The sequence below is a fragment of the Drosophila navojoa genome, chromosome X (genome assembly GCF_054131105.1).
Source record: "Drosophila navojoa isolate 15081-1374.11 chromosome X, UAZ_NAV_1.0, whole genome shotgun sequence".
NCBI classification, from domain to species: domain Eukaryota; kingdom Metazoa; phylum Arthropoda; class Insecta; order Diptera; family Drosophilidae; genus Drosophila; species Drosophila navojoa.
Genome location: NC_142895.1, coordinates 8,146,798 through 8,158,449, shown reverse-complemented (window position 1 = coordinate 8,158,449; position 11,652 = coordinate 8,146,798). Strand labels below are relative to the sequence as shown.

Here is an 11,652-nt window from a genome sequence, read left to right as displayed (position 1 = left end):
TTTATACATTTACATTTATATAAATTTCCGTTCTTTAGGCGCGAGCGACGAGAAAAGCCACAGAAAAACAGTTGGAAAAGAAATGGATCAATGCATGGTGCTAGTATATACTCGTATGCGTTATATAACACTAGTTCTCTAGGTAATTAGTTTTGCTTTCTGTTTTCATCTTCATTTTGTTTTTAGTATTTACACTTACACACATGAAAAAAAACCAGATCTGTTTGCTGATTAGGGCTATCGCGACGTGACGGGTGGTACCTACAACTAGTTACAGTTATAGCTGAAGCTTTTGATATAACGCTATGTATGCTAAATATGTATGTATGTATGCGTGGCACACACACACGACCCCTAGCGCCCACATACACACATACACATAATCTACATACATATACGTACATACATGTATGTATGTGCACATGTCTATGTATCTAGATAGCAGTTGCTTAGGTCGGGTGCGGTGTTTGCCAAGTTCCATTAATGAATACAAACTAAACGTGTTATCGTTATCGTTATCGCTATCGGCTAACGTCTATTGACTAACAGCTATCGGCTATCGTTTATCATTTATCGTCTATCGTCTATCGTCTATCGTTAGTATTTAGTTCTCTGTATCGCCCACCTCTACCGCTTCATGCGTTTCTCTCATATTTATTTTCTTAGTTTCATTTATTTTTTGCTTTTGTTTTTTTTTTCATTTTGTTTTGTTTGGCCACGTTTGCAAAATTTTTAAAAAATTTTCTTGTTTTGGGTTTTCGCTTTTGCAACTAATTCAGCAATTTTTCTCATTCCTCTTTAGTTTTTCCTATGCCAAAACTATATTTGTTTTATTTCTCCTCTCTCTGCCTTACTTAAGCGCTAAAAGATAAAAAAAAATTGTTTATTTTTATTTCGTATATATTTTTACAATATTTTATTCTAAGTAGTTTTTTTTTTACTTTTTGCAATAAATTCGATAAGCACCAATTCATCAAAAAACGAAAAAATTCTTTCAAAATCAAAAACTTCAATCCAAATGAAAATTCAAACTCGTGTTGATGTCGCGAGTCAAAAAAGTTTTGCTCGAGCTTTATGGTTGGACGGAAAAAATGAACCAGCTGCGATGTGAAACGGATATCGGAAATCGGAAAGCGAGTCTCGATTGAATTTTGTTGTTTTCTGTAGGGGTATTCCCACTACCTAATTGTTTAATACTGTGGTTTTTTTTTTTTTATTTTAAGTTTTATTTATTTATTTTTACTTGTGTTCTTCTGTTTTTACTCGCAAAACTTAAAAATAATAACAAAACATTTTACATATCATAATATATTTAAGGCTAAAAGTTAGTTTAGGATGCAAAAAAAAAAAAAAAAAGATTTAAATTTATAATCAATGTTTATGCATTAAGATTAATTTTAAATATTTTAATACTCCTCGCAATAATAAATTAATTAAATGTAGGCATACAAAATAATTTCAAAAAAGTATTTTAAGCAATAGATGATTTTTTTCTTTTGTTTATGTATGTAAAAGCTAAATTTGGAGTTTTTTCAATTTTAGATTAAAAATTGGATTTTCTTTTTAACAATTTTGCTTGGCCTGTTTTATTGGCGGCGTCGTTTTACAGTTACAATTACAGTTATAGTTATGGCGCATATATATGTTGTATATATATATGTATATTTAATTTTTAGTTGAATATTCCTTCTTATCTCTTATTTAGTTATTTATCGATTTGTTTTCCTCTTGTATACATACGAAGTAGGCTACAATGTCTATAGCATGAGCTTGTGTTCTGTTTTATTCTTTCTCTGCTTTCTATCCCTTTTCTATTTCTTCTGTACGTTGTCGTCTGTCTCCGTCTCCGTCTCCTGCTCTGTGTTTGGTCTAAACTTGGCTTAGATTAGCTACAGCTGCGACGACGCCTAAGACTATGCTTGCATTTCTTTTACTTTGTTTTTTTGCTTTTAAATATATTTATATACACTTATGATGGATATACATATATAAGTATCTAGATATATATGTATGTGTACACATCTAGTATTTTCTTTTTTCTTATGGGACATATAGCATATTTTTCGCCTCGACTTTCGCGTTCAACTTTTGCTCTGTATATATGTGTATGTGTGTGTGTGTGTGTATGTGTCTTGGTTGTTTTTGTTTAAAACTATGCCAGTCTCAAAAAGCTCGAGTACCACGATTATGTAACAAAAAAAAAAAAAAAAAAAATTCCATCTTCCTCTTAGTTGTTGTGTTTTTCTCTCGTAATATTTTTATAGGTCTATGCCCTATATCATACTAAGATGCGACTGCGGCTGCGTCAAGTTTTCCTTATTGTTTGTGTGCTGCTGTATATGCATATACATATACATATTTACCTATATATATTTTTAGTATTTCCATGTATTTTTTTTATGGGGGCGCATTCATTAAATATAGTATATATGTATATTTAAAGGTATAAATTGCCCTTTGCTTCGATATTTGCATATATATGTATATATTGACCACATACACACGCACACATATACATCTACACACGCACACACATATACACCAATATATGCATGCATATATGCTATAGCTCTAACGGCATATCATATATATATAATATTTATCCTTTACTTTTTATGCATTTGCTCTGTCGCATTTCTAATCTCTAACGATTAATAATTATATAAAAAAAAAATTCTTGTTTAGCTTGGACTTAAAAAAAAAATGAATTGATTAACATATTTGTATATATATATATATATTTATAGTTTAATCTGTAGGCCTATTATTTAGTATTTAGTACAGTTGCGCCCTCGCTTTATCTCTATCTCCTGCGATTCTCTGTCTCTGTCTCTGTCTCTGTCTCTGTTCCTTTGCTAACCCAGTGGCTATAATACTCGTATTTATGATAATTATAAATATTTAATTATATTTAGTGGGCTTTCCTTGTGTTAATTCGTACTTGGGAGGGGTTCCTAGGAGCTAACAGGCGACCGGCTCCGCATCTGGCGCCGCTTCGTGGTCGTCCGTGGACCAGCTGAGGCTGCGCCGCCGCCGCTGGACATTGGAGACGCCGGCCGCACCGCCAGTGGCGCCCTTCTTCTTCACGAACTTGATGTTGTACGGGTCCTCGGCCAGCTCCGGGTAGAGCGCGACATCGTGTATATACTCACCCTCATAGTTGTTGGCATAGCTCTGCTTGAGTATCTCGTCGCTCTCCTGCTGAGTCCACTCGAGCGCGGTGGTTAGGCCGCTGCGCAGCGCCTCCTTCTCGCGATGCCAGGCCTTGCGCACCGCCGTCAGCTTGGCGTGGTGCATCAGGCGCTGCTGCTCCTTGGCCACGGTGGTGCCGTATCGCAGATTGATGATCGCATGCGCCCCATGAATCTTGACGTCCAGGTAATTGCCGCCAGATGAGCTGCCAGCGCCTGCACCACCGGCTGCTGCACCAGCCCCACCGGCGGCCGTCGACTCGCGCGTGATCTCATGGAAGGTGGTGTTCACCTGGCCCTGCAGACGCTTCAGCTGCTGGCGATCCTCGCTGGCGCGCCACGCGTCCTCCTTGACGAAGAAGAACGAGTCCTGCTGGGCATTGTGCACCACGAAGGTGAACGGCAGCAGCTTGGACCGGTTGAAGACGCTCGTATAGACATCCCGATAGATGGCGTTCGCGGCCGGCACGCTGGAGACGATCGCCTGGCCGTCAGCGGTGCGCGACACCACAATGCCCTTGCCAAACGGCGGCTCCGTGTCGGAGCCAATGATCCGCGGCGACGGATCCATGACATCGCACTTGAGGGCGGAGCGCGGTGGCGCCGACAGCTGCTCAAAGTCGGACATGCGACGGACGTTGAGGTGGGCCAGGAAGCCGCTCTCGACGGCCATGGTGGGTATGTTGTCGAAGGGACGGCGCATGTTGAGCGCTATTGGATTGGTCGGCGGGCGGCCCCACAGCGCTGGGGGCTGCCACAAGTCCTTGGCCAGCTGCGGCATCAGGTTGCCCACGTTGTAGCCGAGGGTGCGCAGCCAGCTGGCAAAGTCGGCGGGATAGTGACGCTCCTGGCCCACATTGATGGGGTCGTTGCCATTGAAGCGATACAAATGGAGGCGCGTGGGTGTTATGATGCGCTCGGCGACCCGCTGCCAGTCGGGCGACATCCACTGGCCAATCAACGGATCGTACACCCGTCCATCGCCCATGTGCACCAGCGTCGTCACCTGGTCCAGAATGCCGCCACAGAAATCGATGGGCAAGTACAGATACGGATTCGAATCGTACACGATGTGGCCGAACGGCGAACGCATTATCTCCCGAATGCCCTCGCCGTACTGATTGAACAGCATCAGCGGGGTGCCGCTCTGGTCCGTGGCCACGTAGTACTTGTGCCTGTACACCTGGGCGTAGATCAGGTGGCCCACATCGTCGTAGGTCAGCGACATCAGCTTGCCATCGCGCGGCGAGTAGATCTGCGACACCTCATAGGGGCGCTGCTGGTTCGTGTAGAAGAACTGGGTGACATTGCCGAAGTTATCCTTGCGCGTGGTCAGGCGCTTCAGATGATCATAGTAGTATCGGACGTCGAACCGTCCGCGCTTCGAGGCGCGCACCAAGAGACCCTGGGTATTGTAGTGGAAGCGCTCCTCCCGCGCATTCTGCGCCACCAAGCCCCTGGCGTCGTACTTGTACTGGCCCTCGCCGAACTTGACGATGCGGTCCTGGGCATTGTACTCCATGGGTATGGTGTTGCCGCGGTACGTCAGGGATAGCAGATTGCCGTTGTCGTCGTACCGGAAGCCCCACGGCTCCTGCGCCTCGACGCCCACCAGCTGCCCGTCGCAGTCCCACGTGTAGTTCTTCACATTCGTGTAGCTGTTGACGGCCATGTTGCGGGTGTAGGTGCGGGTCTGCGAGATGCGGCCGTGGACACCGTACGTGAACTCCATGCGGAACACCTCCAGCCGGTGTATGGACAGGGCCATGCACTGCGTCTGGAAGCGGCCGTCGACGGTGCGCGTAAAGCCAGCGGTGCCGTCGTGCAGCTGGGTCTGGTTCAGAGCTGGCCGCGTGAACTTGAACTGGCCAATCAGGCTGGGCTGTCCGGTGCGCCGGTCGTAGGCGTACGCCTGGCTGGGCAAGCTCTGGCCGCCGATGCGGCCCTGTAGTGCCACGACGCGCAGCTGGCTGTCATATTCGTAGCTAAACTTGGCATTGCTCAGGCCCGTCTTGGCCACGTAGTCGATGCGCTCCTCGGTCAACAGGCCCGCGGCGTACTCAAAGTCCCAGCGGTACTCCAGCTCCCGCTCGGCATGCGAGACGGTGCTGGGCATGCCAGTGGCATCGTTGTACTGGAACTCGCTACGTCCGTCGCCGTGCACCACCTCCGTCAGCTGGCCGGCCGCATTGTAGCGATAGACGATGCGAGCACCGTCCCCGGGCAATATGGTCTGCAGCAGGGCACCCGCATGGCTGTAGTGCTGCAGGTAGGCGCGCGTGCTGCCCGGCGGCGTGTAGGTGCAGCGAATGAAGCCGATCGAGGTCTGCATGCTGAAGCTGTGCCGTGTGCCCGACGGCAGGACGACATGCCTCAAGCCGCCGGCATCGTCGTACTGCAGCACAAACTTGCGCTGGCTGGCCAGGCCGATCTCCGAGACGAGGTTCCAGTCGTTGTACACGAAGCTGATGATGCCGTCCTGCTGTGAGGTGATCTCCGAGAGCAGGCCGTGACGATCGTAGCTGTACTTCAGCTCAGCCGGGCCCCAGGCCCAGCCCTCGACACGATTGAAGCGATCGTAGGTGATGTTCACGGGATAGCCATTGGTCGGATAGTAGGACTTGGGCAAGCCGGACTGATCGTAGGCCACAATCAGTATGGGCGTGCGATTCGCGTCGTAGAACGTCTCCCGATTGGTGAACTGATCGAACTCGACGCCAATGACACGCGACTGATTCACCCAAATCTCGCGATTCAGCGTCTGCTGCGGATTGCGCACATCGCCGACCAGATTGTAGACGGAGTACATCGAGTTGGTTAGGCCATCGCCCATGGTGACGCTCTGGTGCGACCACATGGCCAGCATTTCGGCCTCGACGGGCAGCGCCGCCTCCAGCAGAGGATGCCGAGCCACGGCCGAGGCCTCGACGACGACGCCATTGGCGCCGTGTATGACCAGCGTGTTGTTGGCCTTCAGCTCGGCATCGGCGTGGGCGCGTCCGCGCTTCAGGAAGGTCGAGCGTACGCCACCCAGGACCAGCAGCTCGTTGGCATTGCTATCGCCGGCGGCGCCTACGCCGGACACGCGCTCCCGTGAGAAGAGCGATTCGACCGAGGCGTGCACATAGATCGTGAGTCCCTTGTTGTCCGCCAGCTGTGAGGTGATGCGCACGATCTCGCCGCTGGGCAGTATCATGCCCGTGACACGGCCAAATTCATCGTACTGATAGATGTACGTCTCGCCGCCCGAGGAGCGCGAGTTCAACAGGCCCGTATTGCTGTCGTAGTCCAGCTCGATCTCCTGCCGCCCCTTCTCGCTCAGCTTGGTCATGATGCCGATGCCATTGATCTGTATCTCCGACTTGTGATCCTGGGTGTTCTCAATGGAGCTCACCACGTTGCTGTAGTCACGCAAGAACTGGATCTTATTGCCCGAGGCATCCGTCACCGTCGACAGGCGGCCGAAGCTGGTGTTCTTCGAGTAGAGGAAACTGTAGCGTGTCTTGCCCGACGTCAGATCCTTGGTGGCCACATGCTGGCCATAGCGATTGAACACGTAGATCTCACTGGACGGCGGGAACGGTATGTGGAACTCGCCGTTCTCATCGTGCGACGGCAAATAGTGCTCCAAGGCGAGCACGTGCAGCGAGCCTGCAAAGGGAGACAAACGAGGATTGTTGTTAGTTGAGGCATGTGAGGGGAGAAGTATTGCAGCGGGTGGATATTATCTTAGCACGTTATCTTAATTTTAGTCCAGCTATGCTCTATGCCCTATTGAGATTTCTGCTTCCTCTTCTGCTAATGGCATTCTCGTTTGTTTTGAATCGACGGCGCTTTGCCCAACTATCGATAGTTAGCTATAACTCTATCGATACTTAGCCATTGTGCTATTCAGTGCTGCCACCTTTTCGGCAGAATAAAAAACTAGATCTAGTGCAATGCGCAATGCACATAAGCTGTACGTATAGAAATGTCTATTTGTAAATTTTATGAATATTTGAGAAAATTCAACAATAGGTTCAGCTAGATACCTCACGCTCAGTAGTCACATTTTCATTTCCTTTTCGAAAAGCTTGCCCAGTTCTCTGCAATCACATTCAGTTCTTTTCACACAGTATTTATATGGCATTGTGGACGAAATATGATAGCTATTGTGCGCTCCCCAGCTGCCTGGGCTCAACAATAAAACTCTATTGGTGCAATCCTTTAGCTTTACGGCATCTCAGTGCAGTTGTGCTTCAGTATTTGTGCAATATAAAATACCTTTCAAAATGGTCATTAAATGTGTCTTGCTATTGTAGGCCCTCTCACTCACTCACTCACTCACTCACTCTCTCTCTCTCTCTCTCTCTCTCTCTCTCTCTCTCTCTCTTTCTTTTGACTGCATTTGCTTAAGCTAAACGCCAACTTCTTGCAGCTGTTTGCTTTTACAGAGCTCCCTCCACACAGCGACTGCCCATAAAACGTTGCAAGTTTTAAAATCTCTGCACAAAAAAAAATGTGAGAGCAAGAGAGGGACAGCACGGGAGTGAGCGAGAGAGAGAGAGAGAGAGAGAGAGAGAGAGAGACAGAGAAGTGTCTGCCTGCCTTAAGTATTTTTGTGCAATTTGCTGGCTGTTGTTCCACAGTTGTTGTTGTTGCTGTTGTTGTTGCCTGTGTTGCGTTACATTTTAAGTTAGTGTTGGTAAATCGCTTTGGATTTGCATAAATTTGCTTGTTTTTGCCAGCTTTGCATGACAAACACCGACGACAACAGTTGACAACACTGACAGACAGAGACACAGACGAAATGTTGGCAATAAGTAGCTGCAGTTGCTTCCATTACTGCTGACAGCCTGACTGTACTCTACTTTCATAACTCGCACCTAAACACACACACTCGCATATATGCACACACATATTGCATACATATACATTTTCATTGAATAGAAACTGTTTCAAGTGTAATGAGATATCCGACGGAAATATTGTCCGCATCTCGGGCAACTCTTCTGAGCATGGCAAATAATGAGCATATTCTATATGAGTGTGTGCAGTGGAGATGCCCTTTCCTCGGTTGTCTCATTATCGATGAGCAATTCGAGTTTAGTTTATACGAAAGGTGCCTGAACTGAAACTCTGATTGAGCCATTCAATCAGAACTCCAGAGAGTATATCTACGAAAATGGGTTGAAGTTGCGGTAGAGGAAATAAACTATTTTATATATTATATATGTTATATAATGATTCATTTATTCTACTCAAATTCCTTCCCACTTTCTTTAAGCCTTACTTCTTACACCCTAAGCCCATTGAACATGAGGGCATATGAATAGGTTTTCTTAAAGGTCATAGAGTCTGTCCACCTGTCCATTCGTTCGTCTGCTCGTCCGCCTGTCTATCTGTTCAGCTATCCGCCCTCTATCCCTATATACAAATACATTAATCTCTATTCCAAGAGCTACAAGAGTTAAGGACTTGCAATGCTTTTCAGGGTATCACCTAGTCAAGTATTCCCGCCTAGAGTTTTCTTGCTTGTTTAAGTGTATTAGAATTTTGTTTTTCCTAACTCTAACGCTATGAGCCGTACCACATGCCCAGCACTCTTTCATTCCCGATTCCCATTCCCGATTCCCCATTCCCGATTCCCCATTCCCATTCGCATTCACATTAAAATGATAATCGCTCGCATATGACAATAAAATATTTAAGACGTTGTTTGGCTGTTCGTTTCCATTGTTGTTGCTGTTGCTGTTGTTGTTGTTGTCGGTGTTGATTTGATTGCGTTACAGTTCATTTACCCAGCGCGCTAGAAGAAGAGCCAAATACATAGTTTGGTAGCTGCGCTGAGCTGCGCCCGCTCTTGGCTGAGTATCCATTTTTGGGGTCACAATTTGGGACAAGTTTTCCATGTTTGCGGGCAAAGCAAAAACAGGAGCAAGTGTGGGGGTGGGGGGAGCTGGGGGTAGAGCGTGCGCTGTGTGTGGGAGAGGAGAGGGAAGGGCTCAGCTGAGGTAGTTGGATTTTCAGGACGCAGGACATTGGCAGAGCGCCAAATGCTGTGGCGTCAACGATTGAGCGAATTTCAATGCAATGCAATTCGCTCCACTGGATGTAGCGAGGGCGTGCCCCCACCCCCACACACGTATGTGTATGTGTGTGGGTGTGTGTGTGTATAATGTAATGTAATGTAATGGTAATGACCCCATAAAGTGAACAACTTGTTTGTGCTCGTCGCTGTGCCAAAGGGCTGGCTGCCAGTCAGTCGCCTCTCCCCCTCTCCCCCTACCCCACCCATCCCTCTCTCTCTCTCTTTGTTGGCTGTGCAAAAAGGGGTTCGGCTCTTGTGCTCACGCCCACACGCTCAGCATGTATCGGTTTTTGTGGGTCTATTGGTCTATCGGTTTGTCGTTCACTCGCTCACTCGTTCAGCTTCGCTGATTTTAAGCTGTTTTTCTAGCTGGCATATGTGACAGCGCACAAGTGTTGCCAATATTCATTCAAATGGAATTTAAATGCATTTGCGCTGCCACCCCATGTACCTACATCCATCTATCTACCTTCTTCTTCTTCTTCTTCTTCTTCTACTGCTCTGCGTGCCAGTCGGAGGTATGCTAAGAATAAGTTCTTGTTGCTTAGTTACAGTTAGTTAGGGCCATTCAAATGTGAATGCAGCCTGCGCAGCAATCTTCAACTGTAAATATTTACGAATGCTGCATACAGAGAAACTATACAATTCTGAGAGAGAGAGAGAGAGAGAGAGAGAAAGGGAGAGAGAGAGAGAGAGAGAGAGTGAGAGAGAGAGAAAAGGTGATTGCGCTTTCAAAAGTTCTCAACTATTTGGTTTTCCAACATCCTACACACATACATATATTGTTGGCTGAGCGTGCTGCTATGCAGGGTTGCCACCTCTTCCATAGTTTCTCATTTCAACTTTTTATAGCTTATGAAACTCAATTTTAATGAGTTTTTCTTTTTAATTAAAGGCCAAGTATCGACTGCTCCTGCTCCCACACTCACACTCACACGCTCGTGGGCGATTAATGAGTTTGGGTTACAACTTTTCTGATTATTCCCAGCTATCCCCTGGCTGCTGCTCAGCGTTGCCGGCTCGCTCATTGATCAGCTTTTGCGTTGTCATTTGCTCCAATTCGCAGTGTCTAAGCCGTGCCGCTGCTCCAACCCCAGCCCAGAGGGTTGTGCTCTTCCTATGCTAGTCGCAACGCATTTAACGCAACAATTTTTCACACACACTCGCCTACACTGAACAAAATAATCAACTAACTTTGAGAGCATCAATTGAATTTCATGAAGTTTTCTATCAGAAGGTAGTTTGTATATATGTATGTACATATGTTTATAGCTATACCTATATGTTTACTGTGTACATCCTCGCTTTATCTACTTCAACTTTTCGCTCAGTGTAGCTGCTTGCATTGGCACTTAAGCTATAAGCTTTTAATGAAGCTTATTTACGTTTTGCTCGGTCTAACAAAAACCTCCAACTCTTGCCCCCTTAACATGTTTTACTACCGACTGTCTTCCACACACACACACACCCACACACTCACACACACACACATTGCGCTTTTGATTAATGCATGCTCATAGCTTTCAGCTGGGTGGGGAGTTGGGGCTTTGGCTTGGCTCGGCTCGGCTCGAGGTTTTGCTTTCGCTTCGCATTACAAGCGCCAATTCGCCGCGTAGGTAATAAGATTGATTTTCACTTTTTCGCTTTTGGCCAAAACCAGACCAGATCCCACTCTAGGCACCGTTGCCTGCCTGCTCAATCGCCCCTCCCTCCCTTGCCTCTAGGCAATCACTCACACGTGGAGACTCTGTCTTTCCACTGCCGGCGCGACTAAAACTTGATTAATTATAGTCATTGATTTGCTTTCCACGGCTGGCACTGCTGCTACTCCTGCTGCTGCTCCCTCTTCTCCTTCTATGTATTTCTACTTTTACTTTTGCTGCTGCTTCCACGTCCTGCCCTTCATTAATTTGTTTTGCGTTGTCAAGCGTCTGCAACCCCCTCGCCGGCCCACCCCTTTTGCTCTTTCTTTTCATACTCTCCCTCTCCCTCTTCTTTCTTTCTTTCTTTTTCTTTTTTCTTTGCCGTGTGCAGTGCACATCGTTAGCGTCGCGTCGCTTCAGCTCTTCGTCTCGGCCCATTGTCGAAATTTATTAATTACATTTTTGGTCTTATCAAATTACGTTTTGTTAATGCACTCAAATTTATACCTTTGCCAGGCCCAGGCCCAGGCCCAGCCCCAGAATGAACCACCGACCGACCGACCCACTTGATCCAGCTACCACTGCTCACTCTCTCTCTCTCTCTCTCTCTCTCTCTCTCTCTCTGCCTTTCCTCTCACTCTCTTTCCTTTACCCTCGCCATCCCTCCTCTCCGTTTCTCTCCTTTGGTTTTCTTGTTGTTTTTTGAGCTTTTGCTTTTCGGCTCTGCCAGCACTTTGGGCTTCATCTT

The 11,652-nt window shown here is 46.8% G+C and overlaps 1 protein-coding gene across 5 annotated transcripts in view; it reads right to left on the bottom strand.

Annotated features, from left to right (window-relative positions):
• Ten-a (Teneurin-a transmembrane protein) overlaps window positions 1-11,652 on the bottom strand; it is a 212,728-nt gene continuing 201,076 nt past the window's right edge. For all 5 annotated transcript variants that reach the window (XM_089263254.1, XM_089263256.1, XM_089263255.1 and 2 more), the window contains one exon: window positions 1-6,842. In XM_089263254.1, coding sequence (XP_089119380.1) covers window positions 2,962-6,842 — 3,881 coding nt within the window. In that variant the 3' untranslated portion in view covers window positions 1-2,961. The remainder of the gene's footprint in view (window positions 6,843-11,652) is intronic.